General features: G+C 39.6%; 4 protein-coding genes across 4 annotated transcripts; 3 read left to right on the top strand and 1 right to left on the bottom strand.

Moving 5' to 3' along the window:
* Positions 1–2,268: 2,268 nt before the first annotated feature.
* LOC135676468 (putative clathrin assembly protein At1g33340) lies at positions 2,269–3,823 on the top strand. The gene has a single exon (XM_065187677.1). The coding sequence runs from the start codon at positions 2,420–2,422 to the stop codon at positions 3,617–3,619; it is 1,200 nt and encodes a 399-aa protein (XP_065043749.1). The 5' UTR covers positions 2,269–2,419; the 3' UTR covers positions 3,620–3,823.
* Positions 3,824–4,347: 524 nt separating this feature from the next.
* On the bottom strand, positions 4,348–9,098 carry LOC135676467 (uncharacterized protein At5g39865-like). Its single transcript, XM_065187676.1, has one exon. The coding sequence runs from the start codon at positions 9,022–9,024 to the stop codon at positions 7,789–7,791; it is 1,236 nt and encodes a 411-aa protein (XP_065043748.1). The 5' UTR covers positions 9,025–9,098; the 3' UTR covers positions 4,348–7,788.
* A 6,363-nt stretch (positions 9,099–15,461) lies between these two features.
* LOC135676469 (uncharacterized) lies at positions 15,462–24,153 on the top strand. The gene is made up of 9 exons (XM_065187678.1): positions 15,462–15,597; positions 15,687–15,789; positions 15,885–15,989; positions 16,555–16,640; positions 18,095–18,339; positions 19,046–19,235; positions 19,496–19,679; positions 20,233–23,472; positions 23,563–24,153. The coding sequence occupies exons 1-8, from the start codon at positions 15,545–15,547 to the stop codon at positions 20,536–20,538; spliced, it is 1,272 nt and encodes a 423-aa protein (XP_065043750.1). The 5' UTR covers positions 15,462–15,544; the 3' UTR covers positions 20,539–23,472; positions 23,563–24,153.
* On the top strand, positions 21,923–23,699 carry LOC135677458 (B3 domain-containing protein Os11g0156000-like). The gene is made up of 3 exons (XM_065189818.1): positions 21,923–22,061; positions 22,939–23,472; positions 23,563–23,699. Exons 1-3 carry the CDS (start codon positions 21,923–21,925, stop codon positions 23,697–23,699), a joined length of 810 nt encoding a protein of 269 aa, XP_065045890.1.
* Positions 24,154–25,500: the final 1,347 nt, after the last annotated feature.

Raw genomic sequence — 25,500 nt, forward strand, 5'->3', positions numbered from 1 at the left:
CAGTTTGTTGTTTGAGATGTGGTGAGAAGCATTATTCCTATGGTTCATCCCTTTGTCGTTTGTTGTTTATGAGTTCTCTCGTGTTCGATTGGTTGGCCAGACACGCTCTGAGAGAGAAAACATTTCCGTTTTTTTGGGGAGAGGAGTGGCCCTTTCGATTGATCTTTTTGTTTCACTCCTATGTCTATGTTAGAAGTGTTTTTTGTGCTTCGATAATATAATAATAATAATAATACATGCTTTTATGTTTTTTTGGGGGGGGGGGAAGAACAAATACAAGTCAAGAAACGACCGCATATTCCTGCAGTGAAACGATGCCAAACATTTGTATGCCGAATGCTTTATCAACGGACGACCAATCTTAGTCTTTCGGAGAGATTCACTATGTAGATTTTCCTACTCATCTGACATGATTTCAATCACTTTTCGAGTGCAGAAAGTCTACTCGGCATCTCCAGCTTGGGTGCCGTCGTGACTGGCAAAGTGGATGATGTCTCCACTTCTGTGCTTTCAGTTGAGTAGGCCCCTTCAAACAGATGCTCCAATGGCCGCTATATATTCTATACCCATGGATGGTGAACGCTGCTTCCATGTCGTCTCTAGTGCTGCAGGAACATTCTCACGTGGTTTCAGGAAATTATTGACATGATCCAGCAGGGAGGAGAGCTTCCTTCCGTTACAACTTTCTTTGCCTCTGGATCTTTACTACCAGTGTTCCGGTGAAGCATCATCGCCAGTCATTCTCGTGTCACCTTTTAGCATCCTCCTCACTGGTACACAACGCCATTACACACCATTACCTTGACACGAAGCATCGTGAAAGAGTGGAAACATTTGATGTCCAGCCTATCGGAACGCCTGCATATGCGTCGCAGATTAGTTCATTAGGGTATAACACTTCAGATCGATGAGACAGTGTCTGAGCATCTGATTCAAACCTACATTGACTTCCAACACGATGCGTGTGCATTCTGTCGAAGCAGGGAGACTTCGAACTCATGCGATCTCCAGAAGCAAACCTTAGGTTCCGTGCCTCTTTTTGTCTCTCTAGTCCTCGGCTACGGATGAACACACACAATGGTAACAGAAGACAGTTGTTATTCTCTCAAGATGTTGCCAGAGAGACACATCCATCGAGTTCCTGACTGCTTGTTATCTGCTAGATGTTGGGGGTCGAAGGCGAGATGGTGTGGAGGTTTTATGTCCAAATCCAGTTGACAGCTGCTGCGTGCATCTGAGAAGTGAAACTTGGGATGTTAAAGCAAGCTTCTGCTAAATATATGGCTGTGCTATTCAGCAGAAGACATGGATAGAGGCGATTCATTTGTTACACAAAAGTGTTGCCAAAGATGAGAAGAAGATAAAATGAATGATGAATTGAAATGTAACAAAGAGCAAAAGGGAACTGATATTACATAGATTTATTATTGAAATCTGTGAATACATTGGCAAATTGATGAAAGATGAAGAATGAAGAGGAAAAGAAGCAACACCTATCTTGTGTCTATCTTTTGCTCTACTAAGAATTAGGTAATGCCTCTGTATCATGTGCAACTTATCAAAGGCATTGATCACTGCAAGCATCACGAGACGCTAGGAAGGAAAGATAGATAAGCACAGGCTATTGTCAGGTGTCTAATCTGGACATCTCCAACATGATGTTTTCTAAGCTAGTCTTTTTACAAGTTCAGATCTCTCAAATGCTCTTTAAAGATGTAAACAAAAAACTATAGCCGAAGACCGACTGGTTGATAGGCTTAATGACACACACACACACACATGAGAGAGAGAGAGAGAGAGAGAGAGAGAAGGGGGTGGGTTTAGTCAAAAGATAGCAAGGTAGGGAATAAAAGGACCACCTTTTTCGGCTGCTTTTACTGAACAAGTGGGTAAGTAAACAAGTAAACAACATCAAATATGTTCCCCCTTCATTCCTCACAAGCTGTTTCGGATGTTTGTGTGGGAATCCAACCAAGAAAAAAGAGTAGGCCCCTGAGTCAAACCCAGTTGAGTATACCAATGGGGGAAGATTTTGATGCATGAGAATCCTATTCCTCCAGAATGGGATTCCCCCACCAAGTCCACCAAGAGTTGACCTTGGAATAAATTAAACAAAATCTGAAAGTGGAAACTTTTCTGATCACCTTCTTTTCTCTCCAGCCACAGCACCACCGGTTGTTTTCTTGGTCCAAACAAGTTCATCCACACAAATTCTTGTGAGGATAGTATGAATTATTATACATATTCATGAAAGCAACCAAGCCATGGCATGGTATGATTACTGTCCAAGTATTCCTGTGAAACATCCTCTACTTTATAGAGCTTTAGGCCTTACAGCCTCCCACCTCTCTCTCTCTCTCTCTCTTTCTCTGTGTAAAATTCCCATGCAGTATATCTCCCACATCCTGCTCTCCAAGTGATGAAGGTGAAGAGCAAGCTCTTGGCTGCTCTAAGCTCACTTGTGGACCATGCTATTGCTCCGAGAGCGGCGATGGCTGATCGAAGCATCCTCACCGACATAGAGGCCGCCGTAGCACGGTGCACCGACAAGCACGACGTGCCCGTTAACGAGGAGTGTGTGCATGAGATCCTCTTCCGGGTCTCCAACGCTCCTGGTTCCATCACCTTCCTCTCCAGGAGGATCTCCTCCCGGCTCGACGCCACGCGGGACTCGACGGTGGCTTTGAAGACCCTCGTGCTCCTCCACCGTCTCCTGCGTGGCGGCGACCGGTACTTCGAGCAGGACCTGCAAAACATGTGGTCGTGCGGAGAGCTCAGGGTGGATCTCTCGTGGTGCTCAGCTGATAAAGGTCATCTGCACTCCTTCCTCCTCAGCTATTCGCTGTTTCTCGAGGAAAGGTTGGGTTGGATCATCAACCAGGCCGGTCTGCTGGAGCCGATCAGGCCGCCGCAGTCGGCGTTTCGATCGCATAAAGAAGAGGCAGCCGAATGGCTCTTGTACAGATTGTCCAAGAGCCAAATCCTTCTCGATCGGATAATGGATTGCCTGCCTAGTAATCCATCGTTCTCAAGCCAAGTGATGCAGTCAGCATTCAACATTATCTTGAGAGAAAGCTTTCGAGTGTACGACGGCTTCTCCGACGGCATGGAGATCGTGGTGAGCTCCTACCCTGAACTCGACAAGTCCACCAAAAGCTTAGCTCTTGACGTCCTCAACAAGGCGTTGACGCAGACGCCCAGTCTTCATGATTTCTACGAGAATTGCAAGAGAAGCTTTTGCTGGAAGAGCTTGGACTACCCACATGTTCGAATCATCACAGCCGCACAAGTTTCGTCGATCGAACAGAAGCTGCCCGCTGGCTCCCATTGTCCACCTTCAACAAGTTCCGGTGATAAAGAGGCCACGGAAACGTCCAAACAACATCAGCAGGATGCAGCAGTCAAAGAAGCCGAGTTCGGATTACATGACGCGAGAAACATTCTGTTCTCTCAGAAGTTTGAGACGACGATAAGCACAGTGTGGGTCGAGTTCGACGAAGAAGACTCACAAAATTCCAGCTTCTCTCTGGGGGGTGTGGATGATTGCTTGACAGGTGCTTCCGATGATGTGCTGACTGAAGTTGATGGTTCATGGCAAGGCAGGGAAGCCACGCGATAGCCATAAACCCACTAAGAGATCTTCTGGGGATCCAACAGGGTTGTCTCTTGAGCAATTGAGACTAACAAATACTGGTTTCAAGTTCAGTTCCTTCTGGTGTCTGTCACAGTGTGATGGTGTTCTCCTGCTGTGGAGAGAGTTTTGTGTCACTGTAATCAAACATTCTTTTGATTGTAACGATAACCTACTTTGGCCATGACAAAATATTTTGGTATTAATTCCGAAATGATTTGATCAACACGCATGCGAAGACGATGCATGAGACAACTTAAGATGAATGCTGGCAATCTGATCTCGAGTGTAAGGATTTTCCCAATGAAATTGGTTCTGGCATTTCCTCCCTTGTCAATTTTAGTTAAATTGCAACAGGATGATCAGAACTCCAACCATTTTATTCTCATGGAAACTTTCGATGATGATGATGCTGACAATGATGATGATTATGGACTGCCTATAATTCACCTGATCCTGTAAAACACCATACTTTTCTACCCAATAAAATACCTTCTTCTTGATATATAGTGCTTGAAATATGGAAGTCGAGGCACAAAAACCAACTCATTGCCACCAGGAACAAACTCTGGCAATGGCACGCACAATTAGAACATGCACTGACAAAGCATTTTTGTGAGTTGAGCCTCCAAGAAGCAGCAACCAAGTCAATGGAATAAAAAGATGTAGTGACCATCAAATTCAAACTTGCGGCTTGGCAAAGTCAGCTCAAGAAATGTGATAAGACTGCTGCTGTGTTGTGATTGCAGAGGGAGATTAGCATCTGGAATAGAATTATGCATCCTGATCCTGACTGATCTGGAAATAAAGAATATGAACATGGATCATGAAAGAGACATTGTATGAGAGACACAATTATAAACAGCAACTGTTGCTTCCACTTTCTTTTGTCTCGATTTTTTCCTGAGTTAGGTGCAAACTTCAAAGAAATTGGCCTGGCTGATCCTTCTAGCATGATTCTTCTTGGTGGGAAGATATTTGTCAATACAGTCATCACAAGGTTCGTTCCAAGGTCACAAAGAAATCTAATGGATTGGTTTGCACAGCCAAAATCCATGTCATTCATCTTCAAAAGATTTCACTGGCATCTCTTTTGCAAATAATGTTTGAGTTGGCTGGAAGAACACATATAAAAGAACATTAGGACTATTTGCAGTAACTCCAAAAGAACACATATAAAAGCCGTAAAACAGTGTTGCATCTGCAAAAACATTACTGTGTGAATAAAACAAGCATTACCATAATCATGTCTGCAGATCATGACATTATTTGTTATGACTCATCTGGTAGGGTCACTGGCTCATTGGTTTCAATAGAGTGAAGTTTCAGTCATGTGGAATAGAAACATTAAGTGCAGCTTGTTAGTACCATCACAATTTATATTCCAATGCAACTCATTATCTGCTTCTAATTTGTGCCTAGCTGGGACAATATCTCGTTTCATAAAAATCACATTCACATGTCTTTCACATATATAATTTTGTGAATATCCTTTTTATAAAAAATACAAGTCATTCAACATGATTTACAAAAATCAGACAAAAGAATTCACACATCAGTCAAGGCAAATATCCACACACAAGTTCATCTAGGCAAATACTTAAACATAGGTTGGTCTAGGTAAATGCTCACACACAATTTCAGCGAGGCATTAGCTATCAAATGAACAAATAACTCTGGAAAATCAAAACCAAAAAGCTGTTGCTCAACTAGAAATACATGATATACCGGAAAAGGAAGAAGTTCATTCACTGCTATTTATTGACATTCATAAATGCCTCAAATCAAGTGTATCTTTTATGTTTTTGACAGATAGTGTTTCCTATTTATTAATAATATATATCTAATCAGCAATTATTTCATAATGAGAGAGACATCCAACCAAGCATTGTGAAGTTCTTTCTTTCACACATGCAATTGCTCTTAAAATTCTGAAATTAACTAATATATTGTAGTCAATATGGAAGCCAGTATTCCGTGAGGGCTTCGTTAAGAGGTGCGAAATGAAAACATATTCTACAGAGCAAAAGTGGACTTGAGTGGACTATGAGTCAGAAAAGTAAAGGGTGCTACCATCTGTGCTAGTAATATTGCTAGCAAAATCCTGTATACCTATCTAGATGAACTTTGCAGAAGGATATCCAATCTGTACTTTTCCAGTGAATTTGAAAGTCACAGCAGTTTGTAGAACATCTGAACTTTTACATATCCTACTGTCCGCTGAATCATAGAGAACAATTTGGTGGGAGGATGTTCATCCTGAGTAATCTACTTTGATCTCCTTTAATAGGAGAGGAGATGGATGTATGTATTTGAGTTAATATAATAATTTTTTTTTCTTAAAAAAGAAATATAGAAATCAATAACACAATGAGAAAGATGAAATATACGGGCTAATTATAAATTACTTTATATAATTAGTTATCTTTAGTATCGTGATCCCTATACTTTTAAGAGTTATATTAAGATCCCTGTACTTGTGAAAGTTAAACATTTAATTTTATTTCTCTCACGTCGTCAACTCTACTAACGAAAATATTGCAGGGTTTACCACTGAGCACGTGCGGTATTTCCGTCAACAGAGTCGATGACGTGAGGAGAAATAGGGTTAAATATTTCACCTTCATAAGTATAAAATTTTCAATATAACTTTTGAAAGTGTAGGAATCAAGATGCTAAGGTTAACTAATTACAGGAGGTAATATATAATTAGCTTGAAATATACCCACCAACTTCAACAAATGCATAAAAGACTTGCATCGAATTATTTCTAGTTCTAGTATGCTTTTAAAATGCAAATAAAAAAAAAATAAAACCATAAAATATAAAGAACAAGTAGCTTAAAACTTCTTTGGTAAGAAAAGTATAGTGTGCACAAATTGATAATTGACTAATAAGCAACAATCATCTCCAAGGTTCCAAGAAGTGCATGGAAGCCTCTTGTGCTTTGAATTGTGACTAATTAACAATCAACATAAATGATTGTTAACTTAGTCAGTGACCAGATTCAGTGGCACTGATCTTCGACATAAATGGTCACCATGTTTGAAACATAGCAGAATATTACATAAACAATGTTTAAAATCTCAGATATAACATTTCAGGAAGCATTCATTGTTAAGTAAAATCTATGATAAAGAAGAGATATAATTGCATCAGTCATTATCATGGATTTGCCAATATTCTGGTGGCCAAACAGCCATAAGGAGTTGTTATCTAGAAGCAGAATTTGATACCTGAACTTCTATGAATGTCACTGTCAAGTTTAGAGACATAGCTTTTCGTTGACCACAAAAGGAGAGCTGGAATTAGCCAAAAGATTCCTCAAGAATAAACAACTACAACAAAACAATTGGCTTCTCGAATGCACAAACTTTCTGTGATCAGGAAAATAAGGAAGCTAATTGTTTCTGTACCATGAAAAAAAGAGTATGAAGCATTGTAAAAGAACCCATATCACACCAAAAAAGAAAAGTACACCTAGAAAAACTCAGAAATAGCTCAAAGAAACATTATCGGCATGCTTTCTTGTTTGTACATTACAACCAATTAGATCATAAGAAGCAATTAGATGCTTTCAAGTTTCAAAAGCAGTACACAAATGGAATAATTGCTACCCGTAGAACTGCAGACTCAAGGGCAGCCAAGTCTCATCACACATCTAACATCTTTTCCTCAGACCCTACATTTCTTTCAACCAAGGGTACTCTAAACATGTACACAGGAGTACAATTTATCTTACATTAGAAGAGCATACAGGTTCAATAACATTAAGTAAAGCGTTAAAAGTATAATTGATCTCTCCTCAAAACTCTCAATCAAAATCCTTTCTGATGTGTAACTCACTTATCTTAAACCGAGTTAGAGAATGAAAAGGTGAGGTTAGGATAGGTACATACAGACAATCTGAAATGAGGCTTTAATCAATTAAAAGATAATAGTTGTGAGGAGATTTAGCACATACTATAGAGATATCTGCTACATTCTGGGGTGAATATAGCAATCAACCCATTCCTACTGCTTAATTGACTTGTTCATGGCATCCCACGTTCATCTAGTAAATTAGAAACAAAAACAAGTGTAGCCTGGAACCATACATAAGATGGATGACTCCAAACCTCGTGAAGGGAAGTGCCAAATCTTTCTCTATTTTCGTCTCAGCAACATATGGGGCAATGGATCAAGCCGTTCTCATTGCACCCTTCACACTTCACCTTCTTCTTCTCGGAATCCAACACCTTGCAGCTGCCATTGCAGTCCATGCACATCACAAATCGCAACCCGCCGCAGCCCTCGCACCACTTTGTCGCCCTCGGAAGCCCCTCCAGCAAAAGCCCCAACTCATCTTCTTCTTCCAATCTCACGATCTCCTCGGCACCACCGACACACCTGCCCTTGACGAAGACGATCGGGACCTTCACCTCCTTCCTCCCCATCAGCAGCCGTAGTTCCTCCCTGTACCCGGAGTCCATGGAGATGTCCCTCTCCACGATGTGGCCGCCGTAGGACTCGATCAAGGACCTGACTGTGTTGCAATCCTCAAAGGTCTTCCTGATCCCTCTGAGCGTGGTGGTGTAGAGGACCACGGTGTCCTCACCTCCTGGGGGACACTTCTCCTCGAATGATTGAAGCAGGATAACAGAATCGCAGATCTTGACGTGCACCATCCTCTTGATCTGCTCCCCTTCCTCGGAGTGCTCCCGCTCGAAACGAGCGAGGAGCTCCGGATCGAACAAGGGGCTCAGGCTCCGCCTCGACTTGGAGTTACTGAAATCTCTATTGGAGTTGTTGCTCCGTGCGCTGTTGGGGGTGCCCTTCTTCGAGATTGCCGAAACGAGGTTGGTCCACGGCGTGTTGTCCAAGGAACGGAACGGCTTCGAGGCACGGTAGGCGTCATGATCCGACCTTTTGGGCTCCAGCCGCAGCGGGGTGTTCTCCTTCCCGGCGAACCAATTCCTTGGCATCACGGGCGACATCACGGCCCTGACCGCGGGCGACCGGCGCAATGCAGGCGAGGGTTTGTGTGGCCTCTTATTCTGCGGTGGCGACCGGCTAGGGGTCTCGTCGGCCAGGTCCCCCATGAGCTCCCGCGCGTCGATGACCTCCGAGGGGCGCTCTTCCTCCGCCGCGGCGCTCTTCTTGTCGACATGGGGAGGGGACGGCTGGCCGCACTCCGACGCCGAGGCTGCATCCGGTTCGACTTCCTTCTCTGCTGGCGCCTTGGGATTATTGGATTTCTCGTCGCCGCGATCGAGGCTGAGGGCGCCGTAGGTGGTAGAGGTGAGGGAGACGAAATGGTTCGGGCAGTCGCCGTCGGGGCCGGCGTCGCCAGAGAAGAGAAGCTCCTCGCCGACTTCGGCGACGGCGAGCAGTTTGGAAGAGATGCAACCCATTTGATTTCCCCCACTCTCCCTCCTTCCTTCTCCTCGAGAAACAAACAAACAAAATAAAAGAGAGTCAAGTTCGGAGTTTAACGGGTTTGAAATGTAACAGGTTCGGGAGTGGCGCCGTCTCTTTCACCAAGAACTCGATACCCGCCGAAAGACCCGCATCATTTACCATGCTAGGTTGCGGGGGCCACTCTCATGGGTTTCTTTTGCGGGGCCCTCCCCTTTGAAGCGGGTAAAGGTTGGGCGGATTCCACAGTAATTATGTCTTCCAACGGTCTCTTTCGAATCCCAATGAATGAATGGGCTTTTAGGGTTCGAATTTGTTGGGCTCGTTCTCTTTAAAGCAATATTCTAATGTGGGCTTTTTATGAGCCAACCCTTTCTGTCTTTAAATCCCAACTCCAATCAATAAAAATAATAATATGACGGTTCACACCTATGAGTTAAATCGATTAAATGCAATAAAAAATATGGCTATTGTAGCTGAAAGTTGTTGCTGTACAAAACTGAACATTTGTGCTGCAGATGAATTGCTGCTGCAGAAAACTGAATGAATGAAATATGACTATTGCAGCTGAAAGCTGTTTAGATGAATTGCCACTGTGGAAAACTGAACAAATGCAGTTATAATTTGATCTGAATAACAAAGCTGCATGTTATATTGCAACAGCTGTCAAAACAACAAATCTGGACTATAACACTGCTGCATTTAATCTGAACATTTGATCTGAAATATGAAACTGAACAAATATAAAAGCATGGAACATAAAACTGCTTGTCAAAACAACAAATCTACATGTTATATTCCTCCTACCATCTCTTCGTCTTAGATGGTCAAGACAACAAATCAGTCAATGCTGACAAAACCAAGGTTCGTCATACCATACTGTACCGGCGTTTCGACCCGGACTCAATATGGTACGGTACCAGTGTATCGAGCGGTACATTAGAGTGTACCGAACAATTTTAAACTTTTTCATACTATAGCATTGCTATAGTATAGTACTGTAGTACTATAGCGATACCGGATGGTCCACATACCGGTACATATCGCTCGATACGGGTGATACACTTGGGTATGACAGACCTTGGTCAAAACAACAAATCTGCATGTTATATTGCAGCAGCTGTCAAAGCAGTTCTTGGATCAGAAACTGCTTTGATCCGTGCACAAATATGCATTCATCTAAGAGATTTGTTGACAAATCTGCATAAATCTGAATTATGAATTTGAACATCACATTTATAGTCTTTCGAAATATTGTACACTATAGTTAATTGACAACATCAAACAAATACAACCAATTTAATTTACAGTCTTCCAAAATGACTAAACTGTCAATTTAAGTTATAGTCCTTCAAAAATGATCAAAAGATATCCAAAATATCACTGCTTTTTTCTACTCTGCAGGAAAGAAACAAATTTAAAAAAAAAATCAAATGATACTAACAATGAATCAGAAACAAATACTGAAAGAAAGAAACATGCAATTACTTGTAATTTTTTTCTTTCCATTGGAGGATGTTCAATATCTAGAGTTGGCATTGGTGTCCACTCTAGAGTCCATCCTATACTGCACATCAGACTACTCACTTACTAGGGTGGATCAATAGCAACTGGTTGTGCTTCAGTAGCAAGATGTTCAGCCTATGTTCAGCAAAAAATCAGTAGCAAGATGTTCAGCAAAAATTCAGTAGCAAGAGACTATACTATTCTATCTTTTTATCATAGGACCCTTTGGTGGCTCAAGATGACATCTTAATTTTTGCTGTTTTCTAGGTTTTCTTTTAGGAAGATTGAGAGGCTCAAGTATTTTATGATTGTTAATTGGTCACATCTTCTTGCTATCCAAAGGATTGAGGAGATGACTATAGATATCCAAGAAAGTGGCTCTTCAATAATATATATCCAATTCGATCTTCATATTTTTTTGTAAATAATTTAAACATGATATAGTATAGCAACAAGGAATACCAATTAAATCTCATTCCCTACAATTGTAGTTACGACAAGCAATATCAACTGTTTTTTTATATTCCCTCATCCCTGTAACCTCAAACTTGTCATCACCATTCTAGGCATATATCTAATTAATGGAATCTATCTTATTCGTCTCAAGAATTATCCTGATACAAGGACAAAGCAACCCATAAAATCCGATCAATGAATCTTATTATATATGGATTCTATCCATTAACTTGACTTGAATAATCTCAAGTATCGTGATAATTAACTTACAATGAATTTCCAAAATGATTGAATTGAATATCACACTTTATTGTTATTTTGAATCCATTTACAGGTGATAAGAATACACGATCAGCTAGAACTCATTTCATAAGTTGAAGCTTCCCATACATATACTATTAAGAAAGTGTGTCACTGGGTGTTTGACCTAAGCCTTTGTAATATGTGATAATATTTATTATAAGATTTGACTTAGAATTTCATTTGTTAGATGATTTGGCAAATCCTTATTTTTTTTATAAAGTAAATTATGAACATTTATATTTAGAAGATTCTTGCTTATTAGGTCTATTGATATGTTTTTATTTTATATTTTTTTAAAAATAATCTATTTATAATCATGGATATGAGATTATGATGGAGAACACCTTTCTTTGTCACTAGGTAATGTTGCTAAAAGGTTCAAGCTTTTTTTTCACTCTTAATTCAAGTTGATAAAAAATTGTTTGCTTTGTTTTGAGAAAGACTATATGCCAAAATTGCTTTGACCCTTAAATTGCTTCCGATGAAATCACAATATCACTCACCTCAACTATAATCTACGTTTATTAGACTTAAACTCTACTCCTATGACCCAAATTTTAAATAATTTTTTAATTGTAGATACTCTCATTCATCTTTAAACAACAATTGCGATGGCAATTAGCATGAACTCGAGCACAATCTATGAACGGGGAGAGGGCTCCAATCCCAATGTCATTCCTCCTGTTCTAACCAAGAATTCCTTCTCCTCATTACATTGTCTCTCAGTTTTGTTTACTTTTCACATTACTTGATGATAGATTAGCTATATTTGCTTTGCATTCTCGTAACTGATATAAATGTCTAAATGTTTGTCAAGACGAGTATATTTTTCCGCCTTCCTCCCCTACTACGTTAGATTAGAGTAGTTTATTCTTTTTCTTCATTGCGGAGATATGGTGTGGACAATTAGTAGCAAGTGTACAATTGCAAGCAACAATAAACAGAAGGGCAAGGAGGAGAATAAGGTCATGGGTGTCACTAAGTACATTCTAATAGTGTCATGAATACCATGAGTCGATTCAGTTAATTCATTATCGAAAGTGCAGGCTCATCCTAGTATCTCCTCCTCACTGATATGGGGTGCTAACGTGACGAGCCGATGAGGGAGGTCCATTGGGTGATGGTTTGTTGGGGATGATATGACCTTAGAACGAAGAGGCCGAGTAGATGAATGGGGTCTTCCTTACTAAGGGGTCATCTCTTGGCGGTGAGATAGTCTCCTAGTCATCGGTAGTCTTCCATAACAGGTTTGCACCGATGAGTTCTTGGCTACACCCTTCCGATGCTTAAGTTAGCACAAAGTGAAAGAGAAGGACAATAGTATGAGCTATATAATTGAGTGAGTCGAGAGAGCCCCTCAACTTAAACTGAGGTATGACTTTTATACTTGAACACTTGGCGAGGGCCAACGAGTCTCCATCCTTGTCCCCCCCTTATCCGATAGAGTGAATGTGTCAATAAGGGTAACTTGCTAGAGTGTGGGCTATGTTGGGAGGGCTTTCAAGAGCATGCCTATGGTCAAGTTCCCTTCCTTCTTTTATTTATGTCAGGTACATGTTAGGTACAATATTCTCTTCCTTTGTTAGGTCGAAAGGATAGGTGAGGTTGAGCTATACCATTGATCATTAATGCGAAGCGAGTCATGACGTGTCATTAATCCGAACTTTTTTTCTATTTACCAAAATATTTCATTTGAATATAATTAGTTATATTATATATATCTTATCCAATTATAAAATGACCACAAGATCTAATGATATTGTATTATGCCAATTATGAGAATGATAATATTGTATTATGCCAATTATGAGAATGATAATATCTCAGTCTATGCGACTTAGCCATCACAAACTGCAAATATACTATGCATTAGCCATCACAAACTGTTCATGCTATAGAAAACTATAGATCACAACAGCGGTCAAACACTTTCCATTTAATGAGCTTTTACGTGTAGAATTCAAGTTTTGGAAGTGTACATGTGTGCAAATAGATGTGCAACTCCTTAGGTTAATGACCATATCGTACTTCTTGAATCCGTGTAAGGTAATGAAAATGGTTGTTTTGTAGAGTAATCCAAGTTTGACAAATCACAAATAAATCACCTTAGTTTAAGAACCTCAAATTTCTAAGTAACCACGAGCGATTAATGTTATAGAGCAACTTTCTCTTTTTGTGGACGAGTTGCATGCAGCACCCAAAGAATTACCATGAGATTTAGTCAGCTCCAATTATTGAAATGGTAAGCTGACATAGTATTTCCTAGAGAAAGACCGACTACATTTGGCTTCGGTTTTGTTACAGCAGACTATGCCTATTTAATCTTATTTAAATTACTACCAATAATGTGCATGTCAAAATAATTAATTAACCTTTTTGCTAGTGTTGAGAAGGAGATGATGATCTTCCAAACCAAAAATCTTCCCATATATTAAGAATCAAATAACACATCAAAAAATCATCACAAGTTTAATATGATTTGATACTCACTGACTGTTTGATCATCAAATACCTATGAGAAAATTCTAGAAAATATACAATAGGGTACTATAGATTTTGTAACAGGGCAACCAAAAAAGATATGACGAAATTTTGATGATTATGGATTGTTTCACTTAGTTATTCTTTGTTTTTTTTTTTGGGTTAACAAGAGTTTTAATGTATCTTTTCACCCCCAAATAGATGATCGATCTTTGAAAGATAATTCAAATGCTAGAGGATCTTTTAAGAGCATTTGTCTTGGATTTACGTGATAGTTAAGAAAGACATGCAATTCGATTGAATTTGCTTTACAAGAAGAGTTGCCATTCAAGTATTCAAATGATCCCTTTTGACTACTTATTTATAGGAGGAAGTGCTAATCACATTTGTATTGTGATGAAGAAGTTGATTTAGTGATATTTGCTATTGTTAACAACTCAAACTCAGTTAACTATTAAGAATTGATATGAGATTATTAACAGCTCAAACTCGATTATCAAAGATATACAAATTGATAGAGAAGAATTTATGGAATTTGAATTGGAAATCATATCTTCTTAAAACGTATTTCCAATAAGATGATTTATGAAATTTGATTAGATGGGTAAATTAGCTTCAGATTTATGTACCCTTAAAAAGATCAAATACATGGCTTACTACTTTGGCCTGCTTCCAACATTTGCAGACATATTCATGTCTTGATATTTCAAAGATTAATTAGGAATCCATATCGTATTGACTCATAGCAACCTTTGCACCTGATATAGGTGGTAGAATACTACATTAAAGAACACAATCCATATCTTTTTTGGGGAGGTAAAATGTTGGGACCAAATTATTTAAGGGGAATGAGGAATGTAATCATCATAATTTTATTTTTTATTTTCTAAAAAAATCCATAAGATATTAAGGTTAATTCTTTTGTTGAACAAGAAAATATTTAATAAAATAATTATTTGATTAAATATGAAATATCAAAATAAAAAAATTATGATTTTTACCTTAAGTAACATCCTTCCTAATCACCTATTTAAGCTGAGTAAACTCTCTCTTTTCATTATTCTAACAAAGATCGAGAAGAGTCCAAAGACAAGCAAGATCAAGGAAGGAACAACATATGATTGCGAGGAACAATAAGTCCCCATTGTTTCTTTATTAAGTTCAAAATATTTTAATTCATATTGATATTTTTTTGGATTTTGGATATTACTTAATATTAGATTTTCAAAAAATTGGGATGTATGATGTAAATATAAGAATTTATTATGTTATTTTATTACCTTGAATTCTTTGTTAATTTAATATATTATTCAGCATTATATTTTGAAAAAAGATATGCATGATGCAAATTTTACAATATATGATGTTAATAAATTACTATGAATTCTTTATGAATTTCGGATATTATTTAATGTTAAATATACAAACAAATGAGTTGCATGATGCAAATTTTAGAATTTACAATGATATTAAATTACCTTGATTTTTTTGTGAATTTAAGATGGCAATTCCAGCGAGGAGAGAGGCCAGTCTCGGTATTTCACAAAGCAATTATTCTAAATTCCTGTTTATTATAATAATATTTCACAACGAGGACAGGCGAGACGTGCAACAGTTAACCCTTTCACGTGCCTTGCAGCTGATCGCTAATGGGTCGGAGCCAAACGACCTTTGTTGATGGCGCTAAATGGTTCGGTCGAAGAGTCCGGTCTCGGAAACAGCAGGAATCAGGCTGAGAGGAAGGGGAAGAGAAAACAAGGAGAGGCAATCATGGGCAACGCCCAGTCGCCGTCCCCCGACCCTCCCCTTGATGCGGCAAGCTTGTATGTGATATCTCATCTCATCTCATCTCTTTTCTTCCCTTCCAAGTCATCTCATCGATTGAGTCATTGTTCTTCATATGCATACACAGGGCTTTCTCGAAGCAAGAGTTGGAGGATCTGAGGTCGCTCTTCGTGTCGCTGGCTGCTCAATCTGGGAGCAACCGCAAGTTCATTTCCCAGCCCGTGTTTCAGGTTCACCCCCCACCTTCGAATGATCGTTTGGAGCCCTAAATTCTTGATGTGGATCCCAACAACCTGATTCTCATTTTCTTGGACTGTTTTCGCAGGCGTATTTTCGGGTTCCTGGCCCGCTCGGCGCCAGGATGTTTCAACTGGCTGCTCGAAAGCGGAACGATGGCATGCTCACTTTTGAGGATCTCGTTGTTACCAAAGTTGGCTCCTTTCTTTTATTCTTTCCACTCCTGACCAATCTTTTCTACAAAATTTGAATATTTATTCGGTGACCCGTTTCCAGATTGATTGAATGTTTTGTTGGTTGCGTAAACAATAAGTTCGAAACAAGTAATCGTGATTAAGTTGCCTCCTCATAGCTTATCTTATATCTGACTTGTCTAGTTCCAATTTTTTCTTTTTCCTCTTCAATAACTAATTTAACTGTATTAAAATGTAATAGGAAAGTTAACGTATCTTCCGGCCATGACATACATGAACTTTTGCTCAATTTGGCCTTTGTGTTAGGTACCTAGGAATTATGCAACGATGATTAGGTTCTGTTGATGGATTAGACATTTTGATTACTCTAGTTGTTTTAAAATAAATAAACTGGTGCTGTTCGTTACCTGAATTGTAAATTTTGGGATTCATTTTGGTCGTGATGTTGAGATAGCTTTGGCAGTGAAGTGAGCTTCTATTACTAATTCTTTCAAGGGCCATTTTTCAGTATTCATGAAGTATTTTGCTCGTCTTATGTCTCTCTTCCATTTTCTTTTGTGTCAGGCAACATATGAGAAAGGTGCTCGAGACGAAATTGAGGAATTTATATACCAATTATGTGATGTTACAGGAGACAGCATTCTAGGAAGGTAGGAAATTGCAGTGAAGTATGCATATACTACACTTGATCTGATGAAGAAAAATTAAAATATTCAAGTAATGCAAAAGGAAATGAATCCTTCCTTTCCTACGTGGGACTAAAGATTAGAAAAGAAAGAAGCCAAGGGTTCAAGCACTACTGGTTGTTGAAAGCATACTGGAAACTTGCTACGTAACTTAGTTCCTTGCAATTTCAATCCTAAAGGATTTGATGAGTTCCCATCTTCATGGTTATTTCCATCTACATAAAATGCTTAGCTTGTGACAAGTATTTAGTGATCTTTATGCTGTAGAATCTGACGCCTTGGTGGAGGTAGTATTCTTTTCTAAATTGAAGAACAAGAATACTAGCACTAAGAATAAATACTTTTTCTATTGGTTACATAAGAATAAAAAATTTATGTTGTTACACAACCTTGTAAGGCAAAATTTTGATAAAAAATTTATGTATGATGTTCATTACTGAAATGTTGTTTATACTTGTTCATTACTGGTCAAGCAGAGAGGATTATGGGACAAAAGAAATCCTACAAGCCTTTTTGTTTACACTTGTACATGTCTAGTGAACCAACACCAGAGTTCATTGGAACTATATTGACAAAAGCTGGGATTGGTGTGTTTATACTTTATATTTCAGAACCCTTCTATGTCTTAGTTGATTATAAGCCATGAGAAGCATGTTATATAGAAGATTTTATGAGATAACATTTGTCAGCTGGAGCCAATAAAATATTCAAGGAAATAATAAATAAGTTGTTTACCATCAAAGTAGAGATGATGATGTGACAAGAAAAATCCTAGAAGCCTTTTTGTTTATATTTGTACATGTCTATTGAGCCAACATCAGAGGTCATTGGAACTATACAGACAATGCTGGGATTGGTGTGTTTATACCTTATATATTCAGAACTATGTCTAAGTTGATTATAAGCCATGAGAAAGCATGTTATATAGAAGATTCTATAAGATCTCCGGACAAAAAATTTAAGTTTTGCCTTCTATTTGATTATAACCCATCTTTTGTTTATAACCCTTGTATTTGCTTTAGACCATGGTTTTAAGTCTTTCCTAGATCTGCACATATAGGACTGTATATAGGTCTCGGGCATGAAGTGGCACACTGATCACCTTTTTCAAGCAGTTCACAGATGGTTCATTGGTTTCCGGGTGGTAATAGCATTGAAGATAAATAGGATGATTTGTTGTTTTCTTCAAAATCTGCAGTATTGAAGAAAAATAGGATGATTCCACCATTAAGAAAAACATATTGTTGTTGCTCTGTGTAACTTGACTACCTTCTTTCAGTATAGTCTTATATCCATGAGAATCTGATATAGTTTACTTGACAATTTTCTTCCTGTAAGGTCTTAAATCCTTAAGAATTTAGTATTATTTACATTTAGTTCTATATACTGAATATTTTTGAGCTAACTTGACTTCTCAGGTCTGATATCGAGGCTGTACTAAAGTCAATACATGAAGCCTTATTTTCTCCAGAATCTGATGATAATGACTTGAGTTCACAACACCAGGATATTCTAGAAGTGTTTATTAATGCAGCAATATTTTCGGAAAAAGTTGAAGGATTGGCCGGGGAAAGTATGTCTTTGGCAGATTTTAGAAGTTGGTGTAGCCTTCTCCCATCAGCAAGGAAGTTCCTTGGAAGTTTGTTGACACCACCTGATTCAGGTTTCCTATCTCCCTCCTTGATGCCATCTCCCCGACTCGCGTCGTACTTGTAGAATTATCTTTGTTGTCTCTATGATAACTACTTTATGATTGATTTTTCAAGTTTTCAGTTTTTCTGCTACCATTTTTTACACAATTGGTGACCTATCTGTAGGCAGACCAGGCTACCAAGTTCCATGTCTACAACGTCCAGAAAATGAATAACTATTTGAAGCTTTTCTACTTGCTGACTTGTAGAATCATCTTTGTTGTCTCTGTGATAACTACTTTATGATTGATTTTTCAAGTTTTCAGTTTTTCTGCTACCATTTTTTACACAATTGGTGACCTATCTGTAGGCAGACCAGGCTACCAAGTTCCATGTCTACAGCATCCAGAAAATGAATAACTATTTGAAGCTTTTCTACTTGCTGACTTGTAGAATTATCTTTGTTGTCTCTGTGATAACTGCTTTATGATTGATTTTTCAAGTTTTCAGTTTTTCTGCTACCATTTTTTACACAATTGGTGACCTATCTGTAGGCAGACCAGGCTACCAAGTTCCATGTCTACAACGTCCAGAAAATGAATAACTGTTTGAAGCTTTTCTACTTGCTGACTTGTAGAATTATCTTTGTTGTCTCTGTGATAACTACTTTATGATTGATTTTTCAAGTTTTCAGTTTTTCTGCTACCATTTTTTACACAATTGGTGACCTATCTGTAGGCAGACCAGGCTACCAAGTTCCATGTCTACAGCATCCAGAAAATGTATCATCTGATATGCTACTCTTGTGGAAAGAATATGCTTGGCATATTGGAGGAGCTCTCTCGCAGAATGAGGTGGAAGAGTGGAAGCTTTTGTACCATAGTGCAGTTAATGGCCTCAGCTTCTCAACCTTTTTGGGCAATATATCGTGAGTATCTCTTTTGTTGAACTTCAATAGTTGGATCTGCTCGACCCAGAAATATGGGAATTTGGCACAAACAAAATGAAGTGAAAATATTATCTTCTGGGTTGTATATTATGTAAACTATAACATACTTTAGGTGATTAGTTGGTTGAACCTAGTTGCCTTCTCAAATGCTCTATCATCCTATTCCATTTGGTATTTATAGCTTGGTCATCATGGTTTGTGTGTTACTAGTTGATTGGGTATGGTTCTGTGCACTGCAGAAATGGAGATGGACCGACTGTGTTGATTATCAAAGATACTGAAGGTTATGTGTATGGAGGATATGCTTCTCAACCATGGGAAAGGCAAAGTGATTTTTATGGTGATATGAAATCCTTTCTCTTCCAGTTGTATCCAAAAGCTTCCATTTTTCGTCCAACAGGAGCAAATAATAATTTGCAATGGGTAAGGTTAATAGAAGGATCTGTGAAGATTTACCGTATATGAAAATTTCTTCATGTAAATTACCAGTAGTCATGGCAAGGGGCAGACATGGTTTGCATGCCTCTCTTGCTAGTTATTTTTCTTATGTTAGTGCAGTGTTGTCCTTCTTACATTATGCTATTGTGGGAATCTGTCAACCAATGTTCTGAAAATCCCATCTGCATGGTAATTTTGACAGATGAGATATGTTGGATTGCATGAAATGACCTATCGCATGCAATCATGATGTTCTGCATTCTCATTTTGCTAAATTAAACCTGTTCTACCCTCCAATGAAGATTTCTTGCCATCATGTTCATTTTGAGCCTTTCATCTTCTTTAGGTTCTGTGCAGCAGGAAATACGTGACACCTGAATTTTTAGATTGGCTTTTCTTCTCTGGGCAATTTTTTTTCGTTCTTTTGCATATACAATCACTTAGTATGATTAGCCATCATCCACTGCCAATATTTGGTGCAAACAATCTTTAGTTAAACACAGGATAATAACTGACACCTGATTTCTTGTTGTGGCAGTGTGCTGTGAACTTTAGCTCAGATAGCATCCCAAACGGCATTGGCTTTGGAGGACGTGCAAATCACTTTGGTCTTTTTCTATCTGCAAATTTTGATCAGGGCCACACCTTTTCCTGCACAACTTTCAACAGTCCTTGCCTATCGAAGACAAGTAAGATACATCCAGAAACAATCGAGTGTTGGGGAGTCCTAGCAAAAGGGCCACAGAATGGAAAGCCTGAGGTATTGAAAGGTACGGTTCTCGAGAGGTTTAAGGAGGATCGAAACATGCTTAAGATGGTAGGCCTGGCAAACTCAAGCGACTGAACATTCAGAGTGATAATTTATCAAGGTAATAACAACTAGAGAAATGGCTTCTTTACAAGATTATTTTCCCCTTCATGCTATGTTACATACAAGAGCACAGTCTCTCCCTTGAATGACTCTCTTATCTGTCTGCTGTCGCATTGCTGGTTTTATCTAAGTTCATTTCTCATCGTTAGATATTACACATGGATTGGGGACGGTTTCTGTTGTGCTCGAACAATTATAAGTTTCAGAAGATGACTATAGAGAGCCTCATGTATATGGACAGAGTATGGTAAAATGTAAATGGTGAATGTTACATGCAAGTCATATTATATTTGTGGATATTGACATTCTCAAACTTCAACCTCCCGTAATTTTCTCCAGTAGGTAACCAGTGGCCATCACTTTCCTGGTAGCTTGGACTGTATAATTGTTGAACAGTTGTTCTATCATCTTCCTCAAGTTACCCTCGAGTTCTGGAGTAACTCCTGGCCACTTGAATTCGCGGGCGACAGAAGCATTATCTGATGCACTTGGTTCATTGTTTAAGATGCCACACTCCAATTCCTAGCTGTGTTACCATGCATAAAATTCCACCTTATGTAAGTGTGGCCAGCTCATAGCCTGCTACGTCCAAAATAGTGGCAGTGAGTAGTGGCTATCAGAATCATCAAGAGTTTGATTTCAATTGATTTCCTGCTGAAAGAAACATGAATCAATCTTGCGACTGTGGTTGCAAGGTGTGCAAGTCTCACCGTCCTGCTCTACTGTCGACGACTGCTGCTAACAGAGCTCGTCAGGTGCACTCAATGATTGGAGTCTCTCACTCTCTTGAAAAGGCGTGGCCAAGTTCGACCGACCATGTCGTTGTTTTAGTGCCCTTCTGCAACATGCCAAGCTCTTTCTCGCTTTCCTCACTGGAGTTGAGACTCGACTTGTTCTTCCATCATTTGGTCCCCCCATTGTCCTGAGTCCTCGTTCCACTAGATTTACAGCCTGATGCCAGTGAGCATTCTGGCTACCAGAAAGGAGAAAAGAAGAGAGAGAGAGAGAGAGATAGTTGAAGGTCCCTACGAGGTCTTAGCTCATGACCCTTGAGTTATAATATTACTAATCCTTGTCCGCTGGTTCCCTGACAGAAGAAAACAATCAGATTCCTTACAGCTCCATGAATTCTGCAGTGGATACATGGCGTGACCCAGAAGCTGTTGGTGTTTGAGCACATTCCCATGTGTTTTCTTATCTCCTTGTTCAGATAACCCCACGACACATGCAGCAAGGATTAGATATTGTAGCATTACTGCATGCTAATTGAAAGATACCCACTCATTTATGTATGTGCACATGCAAAAAGAGAGTTGGGGATCTGTGGATATCAAATGCAGGCGAGGTGGGCGTACCCATGGTCTACAGGTGTCCCATCCATATGCTCATGGAGAAGAAGAGGCAGGTGGGTTTGCATGATGGGGAACTGGAGGAGGAGAGGGTGCAGAGTACATTGCACACAACAGCAGGGGAGATGAACGGTTGGAAAGTGGCAGGTGTTGGACTAATCTTATCTTCTTCTTCTTCTTCTTCTTCTTCTTCTTCTCCATCTTCATCCCTGAGAGTCCTAATTCCCTTCCATCAAGTACATGTAGTCGGTCCCCATCAAGCTAAAACCCACATGATAAAATAGCTTCACTGTCCTGCTTTTTGTAGATGGAGATCAAGGAAGTGGCAATGCCTAACAAAATACTTGTTTGAGCTCAGTAGATGGAAACTCTAATATTGACCACAATTCTGATTAGAGCTGCATTCTGACCCAGTACACAAGCAGTCGGTTCTGAACGTTGGTATTCTCAATGGTCAAGTTTAGGCAATCCATCTTTCATGTTATGGTGGAGTTCAACCTACTCTCTCGGTCATACATTCCGGCGATGAGAGTCCTCCGGGTCCCTGATGAGGTGACTACAGAGAAAGGATTCGACCTGACTCCTTGGATCGACGCGGATTATTGAGGGACTCGGGATGTATTCCAGTTAAAAGAAAACAACCCCGGTTGCCAGGAGTCGTCGATAGACAACACTCCACGTGGAATATAATTGCTTGGGGCTCACACTGGATGGCTGTGATGAGGACACAAGCGCAGCACTGGCTTCTGCATACCACCACCTGACCATTCCTCATCAACAATCCATGGATGTTCTGATCGATCGACCAGGCGTGTCCCTTACATCTGTAGCCAGATGTTGCTGCGTCCGAAGTTATTCTTCGCGGGCTATAAATGCATGGTAATATCACTCGGACACCTTCAGCACCACCAACCGTCCACGGCCCCCGCCATCTCTCTCCCCTCTTCTTTGTCGTCGCTTCCAGACTTGAGCCACTACCAAACACATATGGCACAACATCACCCACAAGCTTGGTCTTGGATAGATCTGCACCACCATTATCAGCATCTCTACCAAGCAGAGGAGGAGGAATCAATGGTTGAGAGAGAAAACATGTTTGAAAAGCCCCTAACCCCTAGCGATGTAGGCAAGCTCAACAGGCTGGTCATCCCAAAGCAGCACGCCGAGAAGTACTTCCCCCTCGGCCGCGACTCAGGCGAGAAAGGCCTTCTGCTGAGCTTCGAGGACGAATCAGGCAAGGCATGGCAGTTCCGGTATTCTTACTGGACCAGTAGCCAGAGCTACGTGCTGACCAAAGGGTGGAGCCGCTTTGTCAAGGAGAAGAGGTTAGATGCAGGCGATGTCGTGCTCTTTGGACGTCCACGGTTCGGGGGAGACCGTCTCTTCATCGGGTGCAGACATCGGTGGGCAAACGAGAGCCCGCCACCGGCTCACGCCATGGCCGTGCCCACTGCGGCAGGGCCACGGCGGGCAGTGTGCCACCCTGATCCTTGCTCCTGTCCAACGAGCACCTCATGCTTCAGCTCGGTGCAGGAGGACTGTCTTCTTCTTCGCGCAGGTAATCCTTTGGGAACATTACATCATACGGTCTCGTATCAAGCTACTGAATCGAATGATAATGGATTCTTGAAGTTGAGTCCATTTACAGGCGATCAGAGGGATGAAGCAGTGCAGAGTGAGGCAGTGGCACCTGCTCACTCGAAGCGATTCAGACTCTTCGGCGTGGATTTGGACTATCGGCCGGCGCCTGAGCCGGAGCCTTCGATCCCAATCTCATGGTTTTAGGCCACAGCGCATGCCAGTCCAAGCCGACAAATGCTTCCAGCTCGGTTGCTGCAAAGACTCGACTCACAAGGTTGCCTAAATCGAGAAAATAGGATAAAAGGAGGAAGGCCACGTTCACAAGGTTCGATTCACTTGTGAGTTCCCAGCATAAGACACGAGAACAACAAAAGTTAGGAGAAGAGGAGGGGACAAGAATTCCCCGGTTTTCCGTTTAAATTTCCTTCGAAAAAATGCACTGTGCAGGGTCTGACGAATGGGTGAAGTTTCAGGAAACGTCAGCTTGGCACTGTGACTCACTCTCGTTAGGTGTGTTGTTCTTCGGGAAAGGACTCCAGAAATCACTGGCACCTTCTTCTTTTTATTTTTTCTGAAGTTGAACAGGAATCGAGTACAGTGTACAGTGTACACTCGACCATCTTTAACTAGGCAATAAACTGATCGATGTGTTGGCACAGATGCGTTCTCCTCTTCATTCCAAAGCGACAGCTTTACATGTATGCCTGTAGTCAATGTTAGAACTGAATCATTGAGAGGTGAATCCATTGACAACGCATATGGTAGTTGGTGAAGTAAAATTTTTATAGTCTTGTTGACTAAGATCACGAGGACTGAAATAAAGTGATCGGTTAGATTCATCTACCCACCTCAAACCCTAAATCCCAAACCCGATGTATGAATTACCTCACAAAGACGAGATGATAATATAATAAATAATAATAAAAAAGTCTCGGGTTAATAAAATCTAAGAAGATTTGACTCTCAGAGCTCCATTGTAGAGGTACTGAGTGAACTAAATCACATCTAAAATCTAAAATATTGTTCTTGATGGTATCTAAGATCTACGTAAGTGGCCAAAATCTCATTCAATGAAGACCGGAGCTAACTTAACTGATTAAAAATTTGATTATTTGATAGTAAGATACAAGGATCGAATCCACCTTATTATCACTCACTGTTGGTATAAAGAAAAAGAAAAAAACAAAGCTAACAAAGTTACACAAAAGTGCACCCAAACTATTGTACGATTGATACGAGGGATTGAAAACATGCTTAAGAGAGAGAATAGTTATATATTAATAAAACTTGGATTGACAAAATTGATTTGTGAGCTAAACCTAATAAATATATAACTGGCATTGGGTCTATTCAGTCTTACTAATATGAAACTATTCTCTTAATCCTCTATTCTTCTTCATAATTAATAAAAATCCTAATTAGGTTCGTTTAAACTTAAAACCGACCATAATATTTCATAAAACAAGAATAAGAAAAAAAATAACGTAGACATAAATCTTTGTTGCTGAACTTTTAATTGTTTCATTTTTCTCCTTAAATCAATTTTTACTAGTATGTGTCAAATCCTTTATATATATATATATATATATATATATATATATATATATATATATATATATATATATATATATATATATATATATCTTTTAAACATAAATGAGATCATGTCAAACGAATATGGAGTAATTATTATATGACTCAGCTTTCTGTGTCCGATCATATAGCGTTGAGTTAATCATCTTATTACTATCACTTTTGTCTGTCTCATAGGTTTTGGCCTTACATGAGATGACGATGACTTAATGAGATCAGCATGTGCTGGGGCAGAGGTGATTGACGCGTTGGCTACCATTCACATCTCATAGTTTCGTATCAGATGAGATGGACTTGACATATATCGGGTGCCTAATCATTTTTGTTGGGCATTTCACTATTTTGTTACTCACATTTGAGGTATATTCTGTTTCTGATCATTTGCTTTTCTTTGGTGCAATGCCTTACCTTG

Source organism: Musa acuminata, chromosome BXJ1-6, assembly GCF_036884655.1.
Source record: "Musa acuminata AAA Group cultivar baxijiao chromosome BXJ1-6, Cavendish_Baxijiao_AAA, whole genome shotgun sequence".
Lineage (NCBI taxonomy): Eukaryota > Viridiplantae > Streptophyta > Magnoliopsida > Zingiberales > Musaceae > Musa > Musa acuminata.

Coding starts and splice junctions, on each gene's coding strand:
- LOC135677458 (XM_065189818.1), top strand. CDS start 21,923: ATGGTCTACAGGTGTCCCATCCATATGCTCATGGAGAAGAAGAGGCAG. Junction 22,062..22,938: donor GAACGGTTGGAAAGTGGCAG/GTGTTGGACTAA, acceptor GGTCTTGGATAG/ATCTGCACCACCATTATCAG. Junction 23,473..23,562: donor CTGTCTTCTTCTTCGCGCAG/GTAATCCTTTGG, acceptor GTCCATTTACAG/GCGATCAGAGGGATGAAGCA.
- LOC135676468 (XM_065187677.1), top strand. CDS start 2,420: ATGAAGGTGAAGAGCAAGCTCTTGGCTGCTCTAAGCTCACTTGTGGAC.
- LOC135676469 (XM_065187678.1), top strand. CDS start 15,545: ATGGGCAACGCCCAGTCGCCGTCCCCCGACCCTCCCCTTGATGCGGCA. Junction 18,340..19,045: donor GTTGACACCACCTGATTCAG/GTTTCCTATCTC, acceptor ACCTATCTGTAG/GCAGACCAGGCTACCAAGTT. Junction 19,680..20,232: donor CAAATAATAATTTGCAATGG/GTAAGGTTAATA, acceptor TTGTTGTGGCAG/TGTGCTGTGAACTTTAGCTC.
- LOC135676467 (XM_065187676.1), bottom strand. CDS start 9,024: ATGGGTTGCATCTCTTCCAAACTGCTCGCCGTCGCCGAAGTCGGCGAG.